The 23,959-nt window shown below is 43.0% G+C and overlaps 1 protein-coding gene across 1 annotated transcript in view; it reads right to left on the reverse strand.

Moving 5' to 3' along the window:
• The window catches only part of VSIG10L2 (V-set and immunoglobulin domain containing 10 like 2), a 247,992-nt gene that overhangs the window by 99,927 nt on the left and 124,106 nt on the right, over positions 1–23,959 (reverse strand). Inside the window, exons 6-7 of the mRNA XM_085647401.1 lie at positions 14,192–14,443; positions 12,428–12,718 (exon numbers count right to left, since the gene is read on the reverse strand). Of these exons, the coding sequence (XP_085503527.1) occupies positions 12,428–12,718; positions 14,192–14,443 (543 nt within the window). The remainder of the gene's footprint in view (positions 1–12,427; positions 12,719–14,191; positions 14,444–23,959) is intronic.

A 23,959-nucleotide genomic window follows, 5' to 3' on the forward strand; every position in this document is an offset into this window, starting at 1 on the left:
TTGCCACTAACGAAGTTAGAGTTTGCCATACCAAAGGCGAGGGACCCTACCAATGGCTGAGCAACAGTTATCTACAAATATAATGCCCTTTGTATAGGTCACTAACAGCCTTAGAGGAGGAGATTGGGCCTTGTGGCATTTGCTGCCAACTTTGTATGTGGTAAATTAGGTCCGAATCCAAGCCTTGTCTTGACATTCTGTGATTCTGGGTAAAATTACTTACTTTCCCTGTGCCTAAAATAAAACAATGTGTGAGATATTATGGTGCTCATGTAAAATGCTGTAACGCCACTGGCCATGTTTGAGCTATAAAAAACTGAAAAAATATATAAAATACATTTAAAAAGTGGTAGAACATGCTCATGCGGGCCCTGGTGCCTGTCCTGTCACGTTCTTTCTGCCCCCTCCATCTCTTGGCTCTTGCTGTCACAGAATTACTGTTTAAGCAGGAACCCTGCATGCTGGCAAGCATGACCCCCACACTTTGGTGACAGTATCAAAATTGCAATATGTAGGAAACTATAAAGAACGTGTTGACTGCTAAACTGGTAAGTTATACTGGGTCTGAATAACAGAATACATGAAAAAACCTGTAACTTTAAAACTATTAATGGTGAAAATTTAAAATTCTCTTGAAATTCTCAAATAATTCCAGGAGTAACCCTGGGAAGCTCCAAGCTGTTCAAGAGTGCTCAATATCACAATCAGTTATTCGTGCATAAATGCACATTGTGTAAATTCCCGCTTCTGTAAATCTCTTAGCAAAAGTGTACTTGCTAAATGTGTATTTTTAGGTCTCGCTGAGCCCAGCGCATGCGCTGGCTCGGAGAGACATTTTGTGTGTCAGCTTTCAAAGTGCTGCTGGCTGGCCTAGCGCTTGCGTTCACGCGACCGTGCACGCACGCTAGCCTTCAGCAGCACTTTGAAAACTCGTGCGTCATCGCGATCACTTTTGCTTTCAGAGCGATCACGATCGCGATGACGCACGCTTTCAATGTTTGTTAGGTCTCGCCTGACCCAGCGCATGCGCTGGTCTGGCGAGACTTTTTGAGAGGGCTCCAAAAAGTGCTACCAGGCCAGCCTAGAGCTAAAGTGCATTTGCGCGGGCGAGCGCGCCGTGCTTGACCCCGATTAATTTCACTTTCGCAGCCGCTTTGATGTTTGATCGCGGCCGCTTGTTCCAATTTATCTTCATTTCAATCTCCACTGCCGCAGCCTGTTGTTTACTTGTTTCCCCTTGTTCTTTTCTGCAACAGTTTTTGCTCTTTATTCTTACAGTTCCTTACTTTCTAGGAATTATGAGAAGTGTTCCTTTTCTTACACACCCACATTTATAACTCGTATTTGGCATTCCAACCTGGGTCCGGTATGTTTTTCCGCAAAAATCATTGAATCTTCATGGAAAAAGTAGTTTTGTCATCCTGACACCTCCTCAAAATAAACTTGGTTTCGTCAGGCTTCCTTCATTCATTTGAAGGATTGTTGTCAATTAAGTATATTCAACTATGTAACAACAGCAAGAGGCCATGGAAATTTCAAGCAATGTATTATGCAAATACCGTATACCATAATAATGTATCATGGCCTGCAGAGAATAAACCATCACTTTCACAACATGTGCACATAACAAGGCTGGCTCTCTAGCACATTCTGATTCTGCATGAGCTGATTCGACAGAAAGGAGTTTGGGAAATGCTGTACAAAGATCTCGAGTAACAAGCATTGGCATAGCCAATAGGTCTCACTTTTGGGACCTTATAAGTGTTTACCCATGCAACAGTTGATGTTGTTGCACCAAGGATATTGTGCTGCATAACTAAATACTTATAAGGTCCCAAAAGCGAGACCTATTGGCTATGCCAATGCTTGTTTTCAAATTTGGTTCATACCCATACCACAAACTCCACTATTTAGGGGTTTCCTCCTACTTTTAAAAGGAATGAATCCCCAATCATATCCATAATTAGAATAGGTTATGGAAAACTTTGGCATGTTCGGTTGTTCATCAAAATTTTGTCAATTCCAAACTTGAAACTGTGCAATTGCGTGATTAAGTTAAACTTAGGTATACAGCAAGTAATGGATGGAATGCTTGAATCAATGTCAGCTACTGGTAATTACTTGGGCCACATGCCAGTCCATAGTTATTTTCCACACCATGCCACCTCAGTTTGGACGCAGCCATATGCAAACCAGCCTTGACCCTTACAATTATGGGAACAGTCCAGTCCAAACTACCAGGCCAGGCCCTCCCTGACCCGCAAAACAAGCAGCCAAGGACTGGTTTTGCCCTAATGATGGGCCCATCAGTCAGGTATAGCTTGGTTCCATTGATGCAGTGTGCATGGGACCCACATCTGGGCATATCCATCCCACTCAGGGCAACACACTAAATTATACAAAAAAGTGTCACATGGAATGCTTGAATTAATCTCAGCCTCCGTTAAATACTGGGGTCGCATCCCAGTCCATACAGGAGCTTAGCTCCAGGGGGGTTGTTTGGGAAATGGCACCCTGCTAATAGATGGATTCTGGTGTGTGTAGTTGGGTCCAGGGGACCCCAGTCGGTCTAGCAGTGTATGCGGTTGGGGTTCCACATGCATAGCAGCCAAATTAGCACAGAAACACATCTCTATGAAACTTTCCAGAGCTTGCATACACCCAACCCATCCCTCCTCTTCTATTTCACACTAAAAACCCAAGAATAAACAATGGACTGGATGACTCTTATGTGTTGCAGAGAAGCCTTTTAAAGTTAAGGTTATTTTCCTTCACTTTACCATTTCAGTGGCAGTGATGACTGGGAAATTTCTGCCCCGCCCCCCAAATCTAACTGACTAAGCTGCACCCCTAAGTTCATAGTTATTTTGCACACCATGCCATCTCAGTTTGGAAACAGCTATATACAAATCAGTCGTGACCTTTCTCCAATGTGAACAGCCCGGCCTGAACTGTCAGGCAAGGTCCTCCATGACCGGGAGGGACACAGACAACCCAGGACCGGTTTCACCCTAGTTAGAGCTCATCAGCCAGGTATAGCTTGGTTCCAGTGACACAGTGTGCACAGGACCCACGTCTGGACAAGCTTGAATTACTCTCAGCCACTGCTAATTACTCGGGCTACATCCCAGTCCATTGTTATTTTGCACTAACTGCCACTTCAGTTATGAGCTAGACATATGCTTATCAGTTTTGACCCTACTAAAGTATTCAAAAAAATTATGCATGGCTTTCATTGCCAACAAGTGGTCACTAGAAAACTGCAGCAAAACTGTGGAAGCTTGATCTTGACAGGCTACTATAAACAGGTATTGGCAGTGCCAATCAGTCTCACTTTTACGTAAAGGTAACCAAGACCATTTGGCATTGCCAATGCTTGTTGCTAGTGCAGGTGTTTTAAGAAGCAGGAACCACACAGAAGTTTTAATATTGCTGTTTATTCAAGTAGCTCAGTAGATACCTCCAACCCTTGGCAGGCTCCTCTCAGTAAAGTTATATTGGAGCATAGAATTTCCAGTCCATCAGAACTCGCATAGCCAAGCCTTGTTGCCAGGTGACAGAATCAAGTGAAACATACATATGATACGTGAGACTCTCCACCACTTGGAGAAAGAGTCCATCAAAACTGCATACTTTCCTTCAATCCCTCTACAATTGAAAAGTCCACAAATGTCAAGTTCCACCCTTTGCCAAGAATTTTCTGGAAACCTGGTTGGTCTAACGGGAGTCTCTTCAACCTTGTGGGACTTGTCAGTTCAAATGCATGCTATGCAATTGTGCACAAACCTTTCTATCTCTCTGTCCATGCCCGGCTACCAAAGGTCTATGCGGGCTCTTCTTTTCATGGCCGACATTCCCCTGTGAACCTCATGCATTAGTTCCATTAATCTGGACTGCAAGCCTATGGACACCCCCACTCTTCCATCCCTTCTCAAAGCTCCATCCACAACCAACAATGCTGGCCATACTATCCTGTAATTCCCTTCTTTACACTCTCTGATTGACTGGTCACATTGGACAAACAAGAGATCAGCTGCTTCAAAGTGTCAGCCACCAACAAGACTTTCTTCCACTCATTATTCACTAAGGCACCTCCACATGACTCACTAACACTGACAACCAGCCACTCATCAGTGTCATCCTCCCTTTCATTCACTTCCTCCACCTGCAATGCTAAACACGCCAAACAATTCACATCCAGATTTTTGCTTTCCAGAACATACCTTAATGCAAAATTGTACTCTTGAAGGCGATACAGCCATTTGGCAATCCTGAGTGTCACCTTCCCAGCACCTTTTGTGGAGAATAAATCAACCAAGGGCTTTTGGTCTGTGCGCAACTCAAAGGTTGTTCCCCATAAATATGCCTTCAAATACTGCACTCCCTACCAGCACGCTAACGCCTCTCTCGATCACCGAGTATGTGCCTTCAGCTACATTCAGCGTCCGCGAGGCAAATGCAACCATCCTTACCTGGTCATTCTTTCTCTACATAGGAACAGCCCTAAGACCATAGGCACTCATATCTACCGCCAGTATGGTGTCATCTTAAAGGTCAAATGGTTTCAAGGCAACTGCCTTTACAATATCAAGTTTAATACTTTCAAACCCCGCCTGACATTCACACGTCCACTCATACTGCACCCCTTTTTTTCATCAACTTCCTCAACACATGCACCTTGTCAGAAAATGTTGTACAAACTTTGAATAATACTCGGCTAGTGCGATTAAAGAATAAAGTTGCTCTTTGTCAGTTGGAGAAAAAGGGGATTTGGTCACTTCAAGTAAATTAATTTTCGACCCAAGTACTCCATTTACGTCACCCCAAACTTGTGCTTGTCAATAATGACCATCAATCTGGCATTCTGCAATGTTTTCAACACAACACCCAACCAATGAAAACTCTATGTCTGTCCCCCAAACCAAGATTTATTGTGGAAGACCAGCACGTTTGTGATATCTTTCAACACACTGCTCATGACTCTCTGGAAAACAGTGGATGCCGATGACAAATCAAATAGCATCCGCAGAAACTGGGAAGCACCTTCCAGCATTATGAATGACGTGAGGTTTTTTCGATTCCAGATGCAGATGCATTTGGTGAAAGCACTAGATTGATCTATGGAGGAAAAGTACTGGAAATTCCTAATGCTTGTGACCGTTTCATTTATATGCGGCAAAGGATGTTGGTCAATCCACATGCTCTTATTGAGGTCCCTCAAATTGACACACATGTGCAGTTTTCCACTAGACCTGCAAACCTGTACAATCGGGCTGAGCCATTCAGATGATTCTATTGGCTCCATCACCCAGGTCACACATATGCTGTCAACCTCTTCCTTGAGCTGTTCTCATAGGGTAAACAATTTGGGATATTTGGTACTCCACTTCAGTTCATCCTCCTCCTTCATGAGCAGGACCTGATTGGGATGATTGGAATTGAGAAAGCCTTCTTCTACTTTAGCGTCTTTTCTAACTAGTCTGATATACATTTCTTCTGCTGTACAACTGTCTTCCAGGCATCTACCACTGTGTCGTGGTAGGTGCTGTAAGACTCATCCATTTACTAGAAAATCGTCCCTTAGCCAATGCTTATGTCAGTATTGCTGCTTTGAGGCTTATTTAATTTTTAATAGGTACTGGAATTACTCCCAGTATACAAGCTTTGATCCCCTCAGGGACTCCAATGCCTGCAGAAATTTGAATCCTGTATGCTGTCAGTTTCCAAAATTCACTCAGTTTGGGAGAGCTCCATATCATATGTAGAGATACCTCAGAGCCAATATGACACTTAGAGCGCAAGTTTAGTCTTGAGGTGTCTATTTTGCGTAGTGTGTGTGTGGTGCTGGATATGTTCAGTGCAAGCAGTTGAATTGAGTGATTTTACTGCAGACTTCCCTTCTATGCTTTCGACTCCTGCACACAGGTCCTCCACTATTCTTTGTCTGTTTATTATACCTCAACAATTCTCCTTCATTTATATCTTCCGATTTCTGCCCACACTTTCCCATATTCAATTGAATTACTTTATAAAGTATGAGAAGTTCTAACTTCTTAAGCATATGTCAATCGAGGTGCTTCAAGTACACTCAGAAAACTGGGTCAGATGTCATGAGTGCCTTCAGTGTTCTGCCATAATGCCCAACTTGTGCGGGGAGTACCCCGAATCTTTTCTGCGCTTCTAAAAATGGTATATATTTTCCATTGAGAACTAGGGGGCATATTATCAAGTTCCGGCGTTAAAATTATCGCCGCTTTATCGGCAGAAAACTGCCGCTAAAGCGGCGATAATGGGCTTGATAATATGCTCTATGGAATTCCCATAGAAGCCCATGTTCTGGTGTCAACATGGGCCTCTATGGGATTTCTCACGGGCATATTATCAAGCCCATTATCGCCGCTTTAGCTGCAGTTTTCTGCCGATAAAGCGGCGATAATTTTAACGCCGGACCTTGATAATATGCCCCTGAGTTCCACAGACGTGCAACCCTGCATTTTCCATCTGGTTGCACCTATTGTAGCTCTCTTGAAATTATTAAAGCCCCATAGTGGCACTTTTGCCACCCTTGGTCCCACTAGTGTAATTTTCTTCATATACCGTTGTCATTGTTTGGGCACTGAAAGTGCCCTGAATAATCTTTACAATGTTTTGGGGAAATTATTATCTCTCTGAGGTTTTCTATCAAGAGCAAAACAGTCAGTAAGCTCTATCTCTGCAAACCAGCCCACAATGTACTTCAGCTTTAGTGCTAGATAATAATGTGGAACACAGTCTCTCTCCTCCTAGCCTCTTTTCTCTACTTCATTGTACTTAACTGTACTCTACTTCTTCCCCAAAGCAAATGGGCTAGCAACACATTTTTGCAAACATACTATCCTGAAATGTATACAAATACTTAGACAAAATGGACACTTAACCCACAGCCAGTTTGGAGACCCTGATGTATGATATGTGTTTATAAAGGGGTTACTTTCTATGGAAAATTTTTTGTACTCACGGTGAACTGAGGCAGTAGTTTCTGTCAGAGACTCTGGAGGTGCATCCTAGGATCCTATCAGCAATGCTATTGGTTACCACCCCACCCCCCTTATATCCATCAAGCTTTAACTTTATAACTAGTCAAGCAGTACTTATGAAGAGCAGCAACTGAACACCAGTGCTACATGGACAGCTGTGACAAATGCACTAACGGGGTCCTGTCTCCTTTTCCAAAGAAGATGAACTCAATAAGAAGGCAAATCATTTCTGAGGAATGAATGCTGTAATTAGTGATATAGATGTTAGCGCTAAACATGGTAAAACTATTTGTACATCTTTGGAATCCCTATGATAGAGATGACATAATGGATGGAGTTCAAAGGACCGCCAGCATGTTATACTAATTTTACAAGTAAAATCCAAAGGATTTCAGATTACACATAAATTGCTTTGTTTATAGTTTTTACAGACTGCTTGATTTTAAAATTGTAGTTAAAGCACATAACTGTGAGGTGAGTTTGCTCCATTCACAGGAGATGTGGATGAAATGTGTGTTCTGTGTTAGGAGTATCCAACCAAGTTGGTTGGCAATAAAAGTTATAGGGTTAGACGTGTGACTGGAATAGAAATTGACAAGGCTTGTCAGACTGCACCACACAAGATAAAATAAACCTAATTTCATTTATATTTGACACATCACATTATCTATAGGACGAACTACAAAATGGGAAGGGAAAGAACATTTAGGGATCTGTCCTGATGAATTGACATGATCTGGGAGGGCAGTAGAAAGGGGAAAAAATAATGAAGACCCCATATAGGCTCAAAGCACAATCATTTCTTGGCCGTAATTTTTAACCTTAAGAAAGGCAGACAAACATAAAATAGGAATAAGGCATTAACTATCCCATAAACATTTTTTATTGATGCCCCATCCCTTGATCAGAGCAACTAATTATGAGGACTGTAAAAAGTGACTACACACTTTGAGACATTTGACTATTAATTGTGCACCCTGTGTAATCTAAGTAATTATGGGCAAATACATCTCAACATCATGGGGGTCACACAGGAGCCCACCATGGACCAGAAATATGGTCATGGTGGGAAGAAACCCAAGAAGAAACGTATTTGTGGATACAAATGAGTGCCTTTTTCCTTTCTTTAGCAATTGTTTGACACGGAGAAGAAAATAAATGGACAGAATAGACTATAGTATTGTTCTTGCTAGCCTCAAAGTAAGCGGGTCCATCCAGGGACTTTGGTTGAATAGTCTATGTTATGTATTGTGTCATCACAAACACATAGTGAGCATCATGTGCACATTGTAACTATGAGGGCAATTAGGTTGAATACCGTAGGAATTGTGGTGTAGACCAGAAACAGCAACCAGGTTTTTTGGTCTATCGATATAAAAACAATGCTTAGTCAATGTTAGAGTAAGAAGAAGACTGGAATTAGTGCAACAGTATCTCAGACTCTAGTTAGTTCTTCAGAATTTAGTATGCTTAGGGACTGTACTTTAATTATTTTCTGTGAATTTCTAAACTGCTAGAAAAAGAGGAAGCAATTCAAACATTGTGGAACACGTCTTAAAGCTAAATAAAAATGTACAAGCGGTACTCAAAATAGGATTGGCACACATTAAACTATAATCCTTCTGTATTTACAATATACGCACCAGCAGAGATAGAAAATGGTACAGCAATTGAACAAACTGAACAGGCACATAATAGTGTCATATGGGAGCAGAAGAGCCTAATAAGAAAACCACAAGAGGATGTTGACCCCTAGTTTTAACAGTGTAAACAAACCAACATCAATAGTCAAGTCAGTACCTAAACAGGGATAGAAAGTTCTTGCTTTATTCATATGTGGAATTTATGCATTTATTGCCTATTGTAATAGGAATACATTAGATATACAACATACAAACAATAGATTGAGAATCCAAATATTGTTTGAGAAAATCTTGGGTGCCAAGAGATAATGGTGTAACTGATATCTTGAAATTAAACTCAACATTTTAGGCAGATAGGTTAGTGCCACTTCTCAAAAAATACTAGAAAATGTTACTGTGCCTGACTCTTGGCTGGGCAATAACCTTATAAAAACCTATACAAAGGATCATGTAACCTCACAAGTCATTTTAGAATGATTACCCTTTTTCGTTGTGTTGGGAAATTTTTTCCCGAAATGTATTCTTCAATAAATAAATGATTGGATAATGACCAAATACGTACTCCTGTTAGCGATCAGAATTCAGATTCAGTGCATTTACCATAGGCAATATAATTACGATCTACTTACTGGCCAAAAAGCAAATTTGCTGGAAAATATATTTCTTGCTTCATGATTAATTTCTCCTAAGCATTCAACCAAGTACACAGACAACAAGAAATGTATAAACTCAATACGCTAGGTATAGATCAAATACTTTTTCAACTTTAAGCACTTTAAGTCAAACCAGTGTTATAATTTACAATGGTATGAATGGCGAAAGCACAACAAGGATATCGAGAAACAGTAGTCTTAACCAGGCCTGTATGCTGGGACATACCGTCTTTAATCTTTAGGTGGTGGATGTACCTTCTATTTTAAGAATGGTTCATTGATTTCCACCAAGCCTTTCTTCAAAAATCATATCATTATTATTATACTGCAAAGAGTTGGTCTTTATGGACTAATTGACAGGACTGAGGCAGAGAATGGTTAAAATATCCTTGACATTAGTATGATGAAAACAAAAATATAGATAATGGGCAGGTAGATATCTGTAGAAAGTTGCTTCATAAGTGGTATCAAGATTGATGAAGCAAAATCTTACAATTACTTGGGAATGATAATTACTTATTTGTTAGCTTGGTAGGAGCAATTTGCTTTATTAAACTCAAAGATCTCCACCACTTTTTCCAATCTAAAAAGAGTTTATTAAGCAGTGCGGGGCTTATCTTTGAAGCTGTATCTCAGATCTCTTGATTTAATAACTGGCAGTATGTCATAATACAGAGAAAATCCATTTATGGAGTCCAGGGAAAAAATATTAACTTAATTGAATGTAATGGCCTAAGACATTTTCTTAACTTGTGTTCTTCTACCCCACAATCATTAGTTAGACTGACATTAGGTTGAGTGGCGGTCAGTTTTAAAACTAGAAAGTTAGATTGAAACTATAGGCTTCAACCTAAAAAAATATTTGCAGGCTCAATTTGTTGATTAATATTACAAAAAATGAGCATGCATAATAGCGATTATAGTGTGGTCTCTACGGTTTCTAAAAGATTTAGAAAAACAATTTGCGTTTAACATAGTCTTTCCAGAAGCACCCCACGCATCGAAAGATACGCTGAAGATCCATAGATCAAGCCTGATAGTGAAATGATTGTCCTGAAATGGATCTGTTGTTACTTAAAGATTATATTTAATACATTAGCTCTTCTAGCATTAAACTATGTGGCTTTAAAACTATCTCAACTCCTAATAAAAACCATGGATTTTAATTTATATGAGAAATACATGACATTTTGGTTATGCATAATTCCTCTACTATATTTCAGTCTTCTGATAAGGAAGAATTCTGATAATAAATGGTGCCTCTGATGTGCTCTGGATGCAGAAACAGTAAAGCTTGTATTTTTGATTTGTTTGGGGTGGATTTTTTTAAGAGACGTAATCTTAGTAATGACATAAACAGTATTGTATCCGCACAGCTTCTCAAGCATCAAAAGAGTTGCAATTAACTTACTAAATATTTGGAGATAGCTCTTGAAAATCTAAACTAATGGTGAGAATTTGTGTGAGAGTTTGTTCGCTATTATCTAGAGATCTAGAGACGTAGTGCTCCTGATTTTGTTTTATATTTGTATCTCTGTCTAAATAATATTTGGGCACAATTTTCCTCTTATCAGAATAGAGATAGGACTTTTTTTTAATTGATTTATTGTTTTTTAATTAAGGTATTCATGTGTGATATGCTGTAGTTAGAAAGGGTTTCCTTAAAAAGTACTAAAGAGTTTCATCTAAAATAGAGGGAATTCAGTTTCTTACTAAGCACTGTATTATTCATAATCTCTATGACCAGACTAAAGTGAAACTCTGATTTTAAATTGGAGAGGGAGTGCCAAATCAATGCAGTAGTCCATCCAATTGAAGAGGTCAATGATTTCTGACTCTGGGTCCCATAAGTACGCCGCTATGTCAAATGCAAATGTTGAGATAGTTTGTTCTGTGTGGTAAATCAAAATCCCTTGACCTGTCAGGGCTTTCCGCAGAACATTGGCCAGTGACCACTTACATTGAATGCGCTTTCAGCAGTTCATTGGCCAGTGACTCTAACTCCAATGCAAGTAAAAGGGGTAATGTTAGGCATTTTGACCTGTCACTACCTGCACCTCCCTGATATTGTGTGATTAATGTAAACCCCAGGCAGAGTATTTGTGTATACCAATTTCAACCAGCAGAGAAATTATTCTACTCTGTGTCTCTGAAAGCCAGACAAATCGAGACCGAATGTGTTTCATGCTTAATGCCTCTAATATATATGTTCATCCCACAATATTCAATTTCTTTCTCTGTGTCCCATGATACCGCTGCGTGTTTGTCATGTGCACTTAGAAGTCTTTTCCACAACACAGATTAGTTTGTCATTTATAACCCTCTTCTCTCTGCATGTCTGCCAACAATAGCAGATAATATTGAATGGGAATAACATGGTGGGGGCAAAGGCCTGCCAGGTTCAGTGATGAGAAGGAGAAAGAATGAAAATTGAACAAAAACAGAAATAGAGTCAAATAGAAAGAGCATGCATAGGAAGATCAGTGGATTTTAAAATTAAGAACTCAGCAACTCAGCAGAAAAATGGTTTAACTCAAGCTATAAGATGTAATAAATAAGTGTATAACATTTCAGAAGCATTTTGGAAATTATTTTAAATAATTGTTGGAAAGATTGTGGTATGGATCGTTATTATGTGGGTTTAAAGCAGCATGACTCCTTGGAGGTTAGGTTGCAGGCTCTCATTTTTTTAAAGTAATAGATTGCACCGCAATGTTAATTGGCAAGGTCGGGTGCACGCTTCAAAGAAGTAGGGACATTTGATACATAGAAAACTGATGCCGCAAACAGAGAGTGCAGAAACATAAGAATACATGTAGACTGCAAGAAATATTGCCATCCTGAAATTCTGTTTAAAAGCTCAGTATGACAATTCCTGCAACCAAACCTGAACTGGTTCAAAGTGGAGACAGTGGGTGGTATAGGTCACAGAGTTCCAGAAGTCATCAGGAATTAAAAGTAACCATTCCAAATTGAGGGTGAGGCCTGGCGTTTACATTTTTTTTTACTTCCTGTTTGCTAGCCTCATCGTGACCCACGTGGCGTACATAAAGCACAGTTGCTTAGGCCTATCGAATTCAATTCATTTGCAAGGAAATTGCAGTGAGTGGCTTACTCATAACTTGAAGCTTCACAGCGACTGTAGTACTTCCGACAGCATTAACGGCGGAGCATTGGTAGTTGCCACCATCAACGTTCCACTCGGTATCTCTGATGGTCAGATTGGACCAGTGAGCTTCTTGCTTGACTCCGTATTTCTGAGAGTCTTGGCTGATGGCCGTGTTTTTATTGTCGTACCAGAAGACTTTTGAAGATGGGTTGGAAGCCGTAAGGAGACAAGGCAGCTGGATGCTGCTCCCTTCCATGATAGACACCTGGTTTCGCTCAGTCTCTAGACTTGGTGATTCTGTAAAAATGAATAATACATATAATAATGATTGTAAAAGACAAATAGTTGAATTTTCCTTATACGCTAGCAATATGACTACTGAGAAGTAAGCAGGGACGTATTTGTGGCTTACGCTTCAAACTTATAGCCCTTAGTCTGTGGAAAAGAAATCCATATTACTTGCATAGTATCCATACAAAACATGACCATCTCAACATAATCCTTCCTCTTCAGAAATGTGTTACTCCTCTCTTGAGACTTCTCTGTTGCAATTATATCAGTCAGTTCCCTCGTTCCTCACTTATTCTACCCCTGCCCTGACCCTCTTCTTCCTAAGCAGAGATATGTACCTGTTTTCCTTGAACCCTTGTGCCTAGGCCCTTCTCTCTACCTGGCACTCTGGATAGAAATCAACATAAGGGGGGACAGTAAGGCTATTTTACAAGGTCCAGCATACGTGCCCAAGGCAATGTGTTAAGGAAGGGAATGCAGTTCCTAAGGGCAAGTGAATATACAAGGTTAGGGGGGTTCCAAGTTCAAAGTGCAGGAGCACAAATTAAGGTCCTGTGATTAAAAAGGAGTTTTTTCACCTTACATTTGCAGTACTGTATTGGTCAAGCGGCTCTCGGTTGGTTCGGAGCTGAGTATCAAATGGATATCAATCGTAAACTCGAGAGGATTGATATCCATTTGACAGTCAGCTGTGAACCAACCGAGAGCCGCTTGACCAATACAGTACTGCAAATTTAAGGCGAAAAAACTCCTTTGGAAAACTGCCACTCCCTTGTTGGTAAAGGTTTTGAACAACCTGATCAGTGATAAAACTTCGACAGTCAAGTGGTGAAGTAACCCTGACTCATTGAAATTAAAATAATCTGAAACAGGTTCTGTCTTAAAGGTGGATCTTCAAGAAAGGGTCTGTGTTATATGCAATTTTCATCGTCCTGAAGATGGTTTGACGGACTAACGCCACGAAAGACCGAAACGTCGACATCATCATCTAATTCCACAAATATTCATTGTATATAAAGTGACTGCTTTTTGTATCAGGAGATATGTCACTTTTTTTATATTGATTTTGTTGGAATGGATGTTTTTATTCATGATCAGTAGTTTAAATTGTAAGAAACTCTTTCATGATTTTTTGCTCAATTGATTTGTGACTGATTGTACCCTTCTCAATTTTATATATAAAAATTATTTACATATTGACAAGAAAGATATTCCCGTGTTTTTTTTCTGTTTTCTTCTGCTACATTGAGTGAATAATTGAATTTGTGATTCTTTGGTTCAAGATCTGGTCAGACTGAACTATCAAATAATTTTAATATAAAAGCTTTCTAAATATTCTACGTTCACAATTAAATCCCTTGCAGGCATCTTGCCTTTATAAAACTTGTAATTATGGCTTGTAAGGTATGATGTAATAACTGACACCTATGTTTTCTCCTATGGGTGATTTCATCAGAAGTACTTCATGGGCCAACATACCCAGTCTTAGCTGGCAGTGCTTGGCTTCTGCATTCAGAGGGTGCAGGGCAGTGCAAGTGAACAACTTCCCATTGTAGGATGCATTGGATTTTATGACATAGATGTTGGTGGATTCTTTGCTGTCAGACAGTCCATTGGTGTCCCAGTCCAGCTTGACGCGTGGCAGCCCACCAACCAGCTCACAGGACAGCATGATGTATTCATTTTGTGCTGTAGCAACCACTGTGCAATTTGGTTCTCCGGCAGGAACAGCTGGAAGCAAAGGGGAACAATATATTAGAAGTAGCATAACATTCTCAGACTGAGGGGCATATTTATGAGCCCCTTGCGACGCCGGAGTATCACTTTTTGTATTAATCAGGTGGTGAAATTCTCAAAATCATATCTGAGACCACACCAAGCCACAATGCGTGGCTTTGAATGGCTTCATAGATATGGAGTAAGGCAAGGCAGCGCAAACCACTGTGCTGCCTTACTCTGTGCTCAGGAGGCGTTCCATGGGCATTGCAGTGGATTTTCCCACATAACACCTATGGATTTTGACACTTACTCACATGTTCGAGAGCATGTAAACCTGGGGAAGCACCAAAACCTTACGCCTTCCGAGGATGGGAGTAACGAGGAGAAATAACTATATTTTTCCGTTGATTTTTCCTCTTTCTATGTATCCTGCACAAATACAATCCTCTCAACAGCACTGGTACCCTTGCACCATGGTGCAAGGGTGCCTGCATTGGGGCTAGGCTGCTGAAACAGTGCCAGCGCAGGGGGAAAGGACAGGAAAGCACCGTATTGGCCTTTCACTTTGACATATGGCAGCACAGCAAGATGACTGCCCTATGCCAAAACTCCACAAATGAGACCCTAAGTACTTGAGGCTACAAGAGAAGCGGGGCTAGCGTGAAAATAACAGCAATGAGATAAAAACACAACCCACTCTTTGACTTGCTATGTCCAACCATGACAGCAACTATTGTACAGACAGAATCTGTAGTACAGTGGAATGGGTCCAATACGCAAACTATTTTGTGTCCTTGTTACAATGCCACTTTATTGTGGTGCCTCATAGGTGGCTCTTACAGTTGCATGAGAATCAGAAATAGTTTTGAAGGAGTTGCTGATGAGCATTACTGAGCATCAGACAGCATTGGACAAGGAGGTCTGTTCTTGCTGGCTGGACTGCAGGCAAGACTAGGGACATTAGTCTCAAGAAGCAAACTTCCATATAGACATCCACATTTATATATATAGGAATAGTTTCTAAAACTTTTTTTGATATACAGATTTTATTGAGTTTTATGGCAAGAGAATGAAGAACAATATGACACACTTTTGGCTTGTCAGAGGAAATTACATAGTCCGATTGCAAGGCACTGTCAATCATTCTATACAACACATCATTACAAAGCAGCATCGACAACGGCATCCCCACCCTTAAGCAGTACCATAAAGTTGTTGGTCTAACCTCTTTCCCCATACTCTGCCATGTTTAAAGGGGCAATCCCAGGCCTCGTAGACTGGTTTCTCTTCCAGTGCACACCAATCCACCCCTTGGCACCACTCTGAGAGAGTGGGAGGTGGAGGGCACCTCCATGGGGAAGCGATATCTCATTTAGCGACCATAAGGGCCGTTCCTAAGAAGGATCGGTCAGCCCTCGTACTTCCAGAGCCCCCAAGCTCCCCCATGAGAAACATTAGGGGAGAGAGGGGGACAGGGGGACCGCCCATCATAGCACCTCAGTTAACTCTTCCACTACTGCAGATGGGCACCCTTGAAGTATAGGACACAGCCAAACTACATGATAAAAATCGGCAGGAACATCGCCACGTCATTTGCATTAGGGCTCAGGAAGCAATTCCGGCCGGTGGAGCCAAGCTAGAGAGAGATAGGCACCATATAAGTAGTACGTTTTGACAGGCGTAGGTTGTGATTAGTCTCGGCGCCATCAGTGCATCGTGCCAACCGTCATCCTCCAGAGGCCCCAGCCACACCTTCCACCGACTCCTGAGGTGGTTCAGGTTGCCTGGTGTGTTGATTATCAAGGTTTGGTAAATTTTAGAGACCCCCTCTTTGCCTAAATTTCCCATCAAAAGCTTAGCCCCCTGTGGATTGAACTCAGGGAGTGAGTCAGTTTGGGAAAGATGCAGCTAAAGTGCATGTCTCAATTGAAATTATTTATAAAACTGTGTATGGGTCAGGGCATCTGTAGTTTGAAGTTTCTGATATGATCACATATGTGTTCCCGACCAGACGTCTCCAAGTTGTGAGATCGTAATCAGGTCCCATTGCCCAAAACACCATAAAGACGCCACCTCCCTCAACCAGGTACCATGCCAGAGAGGTATTTGCTACATGAGAGTGTGGTGTCCCAGTGGGTGTGCTGTAAAGCTGGCCTCCACGCTTCTAGGGCTACTTTTTCACAGATGCCAAGGAGTTATGGGCAGGAGATCAATACAGCATGGATAGAAGTTTAAGGAATCCCATAAGGGTTTGCTCCGGATGATAGGCATGATCTGACCATCCCTCATTCAACTTATCATGGATAACCAGGAGGTGTGAAGCTAAGTGATACAGGTAGAAGTTGTCCATCCTCAATCAGCCATTGTAGGGCCCTCATTGAAAATGTGTAAATGAAAGGTGAGTCTTAGAACCGTGCCATGAAAAGGAGATTGCATACCCTATTCAGTGTCCGGAACCATTTCTGCTGTATGAGGAGTGATAAGTTTTGAAAGATGTGAAGAAAACTAGGTAGAATCATCATTTTATATATGGCAATACGTACTATTACATTTAGTGGGAGGGTTTGCCATTTAACTTGGTTGGCTTTGGCTTTCTGTGTAAGGGGCTCTATGTTGAGAGACCATGCAAACTTGGTGTGCAGTGCAGTCCAGACCCCCAGCTATTTGAAGCTTAGACAGCGGATAGGTAAAGCAACCTGCCAGTCAAAGCAGTCTCAAGAGGAGGTCAGGGGAGCCAGTACCTATTTAGAAGGTTTACTCTCAGACCTTTTGCCACCCCAAAGCAGTGTAAAAGATGGAGAGAGTGGGACCCGCTCTGTGCAGGGTTTGCCAAGTAAAGCAGGACATGGCCTGCATTTAATGCTATGTGATCTTCATGATCAGCGATCCATTTCCAACCACGACTCTGCGCATCTCCTTGGATGAGTTGTGCCAGAGACTCAATCGAGCACGAAAATTAGTGGGCCCAGGGCACAATCCTGCCTGGTTCTTCGGCCTGTGGGAAAAGCGTGGGAGAGGTTTCTGTTAATTTGAACTCTCACTGTTGGATTGGAGTATAGTGCTTGGATGATGCCACTAAAGTGGTTCCCGATTCCTGCTTGCGCCAACACCAGCTGGAGATAGCCCCAGTCCACCGCCATATCAAAATCTATAAACAACAAGGCCAAATCTGAGGATAAGTGACGAAGGTGGACCAGGGCCACATGAAGCCATCAAAGGTAGTGTCGCGTGCTATGGGTCGGTGTGAAACCACACACATCGGGGTGTATCTATGTGGATAGGACTTGCTTGAGTTGGGCAGTCAGGAAGGTCACAGAGATCTTAACTTTCCCATTGATTAGGGATTTTGGGCACTAGTCAGCATATGAAGTAGTTTGAGGTTGTGTTTTCTCTGAGGGAAAGGCACCCAATTCCCCCAACTTCTTATAGAAGGCAAGGAGCTATATTATCAGAATATCTTGGCGTGCCAGATAATATTCAGCGGGGAACCCATCAGGACTGGGGGTTTTCCAGTTGCCACCGCCGACAATGCTCCCTCTACTTATTCAACGGAGAAGGGTTCATCTAGGGCCCTGGCCTCAGCCCAAGAAAGGCGAGGGAGGGGAACGTCAGTGAGAAAGTGAGCGGAGAAGGCTGTGTCTCTTCCGGATTAGGCTGTGTATAAGTGATGGTAGTAACGGGCAAACACCTGTGTAATCTCAGGGAGAGATTGCAAGGAAGCAATGTGTTCATCGATGATCTCTGGCATAATACTATTCACGTGATGGTGGGAGGCCAGCCAATATCACATAACCATTTTTGTCCCTCACCTGTATATCCTGGCCATTGTAGCACGCCATTGATGTTTGGCAGCCTCTAATGCTTGGAGGCAAATTTCCTCATGGTGAAGAGCTAGTTGTCGTGGGTATCACCATCAGGATCCGCCTCAATCTGAGTCTCGAAACAGAGGACACGTGCCTCCAACTGGGTGATGGGCAGAGAGCGGGTCCATTCCTGTATGCTGATTCACTCCCTGGCTGACATCGCATTGTGGACTTTCTGGCAGCTCAGACAGAACCAACGGTGGTAACCGAGCCCTCGTTGTTATGAATATATATTTGCAGTTCTTCCCTGAGGGCTTGGACGTAGTCTTTTGTCTTGTAGATACCAGGCGTTGAGACTCCACATGGGTAGCAGACCCCCCCTGGGAGAATGGAGGTGGAGAAGGATTGGAGCGTGATCAGATATGCCATGAGCAAAAATCTGGAAGTGGAAAATTGCACTGCACTCAAGGGCTGGCAGGAAGACAAGGTCCTGCCTGGAGTGGGTATGATGTGCAGCTGAAGTGTGTGTGTACTGGTGGAGTCTTATGTCCAAAGGCTGTGGCCCATTCAGAAAGGGAATGGGTACCAAACCGCTTGTATATCAAAGGGGTCCAGCAGCGTCAGATTCGGGGATGGGGATGAGGACCGCATTAAAGTCCCCACCTATTGCCATCAAACACTGTGGGAGATCCAAGATGGCCCTAGATAGATCACAAAAGAATGTAACGTGAGCTGGAGGTGGCACATAGACACTCCCCAGGTCAATAGTTTGGCCTTCAAGCATCCCTGTGAGTGGGAGAAAGCGGCCCTGTGGATCATGGATTTCCCCTGAGACCATGAGGGGAAAGGAACGCCGAAGCTGAATGGCCACCCCTTGGGACCCATGGGAATACCATGCGTGGAGGACCCTGACGCACCTCCTACGTGCTACGAACGGGTTTGATTCTCTAAGAGATGAGTCTCCTAGATCAAGATATCTGCAGGGACATAGCGGTGGACAAAGGTCAGGACTGCAGTGCGTTTCACCCAGTCCAAGAAACCATTAACATTCCAGGACAAAATGTGAAAGGACACCCTCACGGGGCTAAGTAGGGAAGTGAGTAGCAAGAAGGAGATGAGTAAAGGCACTCCTTCTGATATAAGGACAGGAGCGCAGGTGCACTGCATGTGTAGGGGAGTCACACCTTCAAGCACATCGCATAGCATACAATGTATATGTGTGCCGGTGTATACCTGAAAACATAAGATGAGCGTTGAAACAAATTTGTGACAACAGTTGAAGCAACAACAGCTTCATGCAAAAACTCCACCCCCCAACTCCCACCCCACCTCATAGACCCCATCCTAGAGGCATCTGTCACCCTGAAAAGTAAAACTAGAAGAGAAAATTACATTAAAAGAAGGCAATCATGCATGTTGGAGCCCCTCACAGATAATAGATAGGTGATTGCCATTGGGTTAAATGAAACAGCACATGTTAAGAAGTGTGACCATGTCTCATACATTTTGAACAACAGAAGTGTCACAGTGAGGCACTTTGAGATAGACCTGAATCTGGCAAGTCCTCAGCCGGCAATAGAGGTGTCGTGTCCAGAAGAATCTCTTTATCCATCTCTTGATCTCCCTCACTGGAGGCCGGGGGTGATGCGACAAGGAAGAAGAGAGTTCCCACACTGGAGGAGATCCAAAGGGTGAAGTGGAATGATTGGTGAGCTGTCTCCTGCGGGAATTAGTACGATACCTTCGTGGTTTGGGTGCCGATGTATACCCAGTTGACCCCGCATTTCCGGCTCCCCAGGGGAGGCCTCCACACAAGCGTAAAAGTGTCTTCTCTCTGTAAGCCACAACCAGTCTGGAAAAGGTAGGACTTATTGGCGTGGGTCACACGGAACTTGGCAGTAAACAGGTGACGATATTACAGACTTATTGTTCTGAGTTTCTCTTTGACCTCGGTGTATGAACAGCGCTGTTGCTGCACCTCCCAGGTGTAGTCAGGAAAGAGAGGGACCTTGGCACACCCACAACAAAGTTCTAGTGGGGAGTGGGCCTCCCTCAAATCACGTCTCTAAAGTTTAGAATTTGTGCAATCATTGGTCTCCTAGAGGCACCTGGAGGAAGTTTTGCGATGGGCCGTTTCAATTGTGCACTGGGATGATAGTTGGTCAGTAGGCACCCAGGATTAAATCCATGTCTCCAGGAAGTCTGCAACTTGAGGAGGTTCAGTTCCCTCAGGGATGCCAATTACACACACATTGTTGTGTTGGGACCGGCTCTCTGCATCTTCGAAGCGATGTGTAGCTCTGATCTGTATGTAAAAAGGCCAGTGACCTAGGCCTTAAGGGACGCAACCCCATCCTCCAACCCAGAGATTCGTGATTTGGCTTCTGTGAACCGAGCTCTAGCATTTCTGAGGTCCTGGCAGAGCAGTACCACTAAATCCGCACCTCTGCAGTTTTGGTATTCTACAGCCATTTGCGAATGGCTTGATAGGTTGTGACTAGATCAGTAGCTGGTGGGGAGCCACCCACTCCAACCCCATTCCCCCGGGATGACCACTCACGGGTCTGGTGGTGAATTGCTCTATGCAAATCTGGGAGGTTTCTGGGTGAGTATTCTTGTCCTGACCCATGGTGGTGGTGTAGCGATACTGTAGGGTACCACGGGCGATGAAGATGCGGCCTGCTTGCCATGGACACGCGGAAGCACAAGCAGCAAATCTTGTGATGAATGAGGGGGCAGTTGCTACCCTTAAAGGGGGAGCCAGAGGCAGTAATTCAGGTGCCCACCATGGATCACCAGGGGTAGCATGGGATATTCCTGGTTGTGTCTCCTACAAAGCAGCACAGAAGCAAGGCCAAGAAAGAAGGTAGTCCGTGAGCCCTAGTCCTCTCGCACCTCAGCAAAGGGAGTAGTGATCTGTCCTAGTGGAAGGCGTGGCTGCTTGTGCTATAATGGGACAGCATGGACAATATCAGTAGAGCCAAGCAGACCCCACATAAAATCTATGCCCAGAGGTGAGTCACAGGCAGTAAGCTATAAGTGGGGAGATCAGCATGAGACCCTTCAGAGGCAGCTCAGGTGCCAATCACCACTCCCCCTCCATAAAGGACATCAAGGCTAGTGCAGTGTAGCAAGGCAAAGGCTTCTAGTTATGACAGGGGAGCCTGTACTTCTCAGTGAGGCTGGTCGTTCCCTGTAGCCCTTGTATTAGGTCTCTATGCTACGGGAGGAGTAGTTGCGCAGTCTCAGCAGCAGAAAAAGCAGCTCAGACAGTCCACCCCAGAGCACTCACCCAGCTGCTCCAGGGACAGATGCAGCAGCACAGATGTCATCACCACTTCACCGCTTCAAGCCTCACTCCAGTCCAGGCCGTTACACACATCAGGTTCCCAGCCAATTAGCGCTGTCTGGAAAATCCAAAATAGTTGGGGGTGAGATTTCTCAACACACAAGCTCCCAGGGCTCAAGGCAGTTCCGGTATCATGTCCCATGGCAGCTGCCCGCAGTAACAGTGTCTCCTGCGGGGCACACATACCCTAGGCAGGGACGAGGCCCAAGGCCCCAGGCTCTCTCAAGCCAGACTTCAGGCTAGCCATCCCTCAATCGGGCCACATAACCCGCTGCGCTGACTTGGCCTCACCCCCCAGCTTCACACAAATTTAGGACCCCTGCTGTCGCCTCCACAAACTCCAAGGCTCAGGGGGGGTTTGCTTTATCAGGCAGGACCAAGCCACAAGTGTTCAAGCGGTAGGACAGGGGGGGTCAGCAAGCCAGATCAGGGCCGCCGCGCGCCATAGCCGACCACCCAGCCTGGGCCACGTGAGACCGGTCCGCAAGAGGCAGCAGGACTCGTCCATTCACCCCCCACACCTCCACAACATGAGCCATTCAGGGGGTCCCCCACCAGCAGTGGCAGCAGTTGCTGACCTCCGCAGCTATGTAGATTGTCCCCTCCACAGCAAGACTGTTCACACTGGGTGGCCCCCTCCGTTTAGCCTGCATGGTTCAGCAGTGCCAAGGCGGGTAAGGTGGCTCCAAGGAGCGCCTCGCCGTCTCATGACACCTTAGCAGTTGTATCTCACCACAGGAGTCACAGGGATTGCATGAGAGGCCTCGATGACAATTATTTATGTGGATTTAATACAGGATTGAAGGGGATCCTTGCGGAGCGCCATTAGTGAGCGTCTGCCATGTTGGCTGTACCACTTTCTAAAATGTAACTCTCAACTTGTTTGGTCAGCAAATGGGAATATGTCACTCATTAAAATATTTGCTTTAGAATACTTTGACTCCAAATATTTTTACACTGTATAGACTTTTGACTGATGGCATCTTTCAAATTCTTCAGTTTGATATGGTACATTCCTGTCACATATTACAGTAACATATGAAGGTCAGAGCTCTAATGTTTCTAATGAGATCGTATTAAGGATGTTACAGGGCTAGATTGAGTAGCTCACCGAAGTCAAGCCAGCTCAAACCACTAAAGGTGACTTTTATTTATAATTTAAGACTGTCTCTGCCACACAACAAATATGCGCAAACATTTTTTGTCAGCCACTATCCCCCCACAGAAACGTGTTTTCATAAAACGCTGGTAAAAGTTGTTTGCACCAAACACTGCCGTAAGTTACCACCACGGACACAAAATAGTACCTATTTGATGTCCTTGATAGAAAGTTATAGCAGTATTTGCTCCAACAACATTTTCCCATTATATATAGTTTGTGGAGGTAATTGATATTGTATGACAAAAATGTTGAGGCACATTTGTTGTGTCCTTTTTATTGTGTGGTGATGTGTTCGCGTGCTTTTTGTGCAGTTTTGTTTTGTGATCTGTTACTGAAATGTGACTTTGTTGTACTGCAGTTGTTTTGTTATGTTATGTTTTGTTGTGATGTGCCCTGTTATGTATTAATTGTTTTGTTATGGTTAGGGGTGGGCGTAACTCGTATATTTTAATCACGGGAAATCACTGAAAAATTCAGGGATAATACACAGAATTACTCAAGAATAATAATTTTGCATGTATCACTATTTCTCAGCGCAAATAAAAACCCTTGAATCCAAAATGGACGCGAGGATGTATTTTGTGCTAAGAATCAGCACTAAATGCAGCAGAACACAAATAGCAAGCCAAGCGGTCACTCACTAAATGTATTCTTGCGGTAAAATAATTCCACCATGTTACGCGAGAAGGAGTAATCGCATAATTATCAGTGAGTCTGAGTCAAAAAGTAGCCTGAAATAACCAAAATTACTCCGATTACTCCGACATGAATGAAATTGAAATTCCACCCAGCCCAAGTTATGTTGCTTTGTGTATGTTATACCTGTATACTAAGTTGATTGCTTTAGTTGTTTCAATAAATGCTAACATTTCCAGCAAAGGAAGTTCATGCCTTTAAAGTTTCTGTGACACGCAGCGATCTACCACTGTCTGTGTTGCTCAAAAATGTATTCTTGCATATTGGTATTATTTTATCATACATAACTGTCTATATAAAACATTTCTATAGTTGTATTAACTTTACCAAAATCTGTAAAAAAGCATTTTCTACATATGTATTGCTTTACCCACACAATAAAATCTGCAACAAATATCTTTATATTTATAATAATTTACTGACAGACTAAACCCTGGAATATTTCTACATTACCATACTTTTGTCCCCATCACTACAGCCTTTACACTATGAGGTTGCCCCTCCTCCCCTAGAATGCT

The sequence above is a fragment of the Triturus cristatus genome, chromosome 3_2, assembly GCF_964204655.1.
Source record: "Triturus cristatus chromosome 3_2, aTriCri1.1, whole genome shotgun sequence".
In the NCBI taxonomy this organism is placed as follows: domain Eukaryota; kingdom Metazoa; phylum Chordata; class Amphibia; order Caudata; family Salamandridae; genus Triturus; species Triturus cristatus.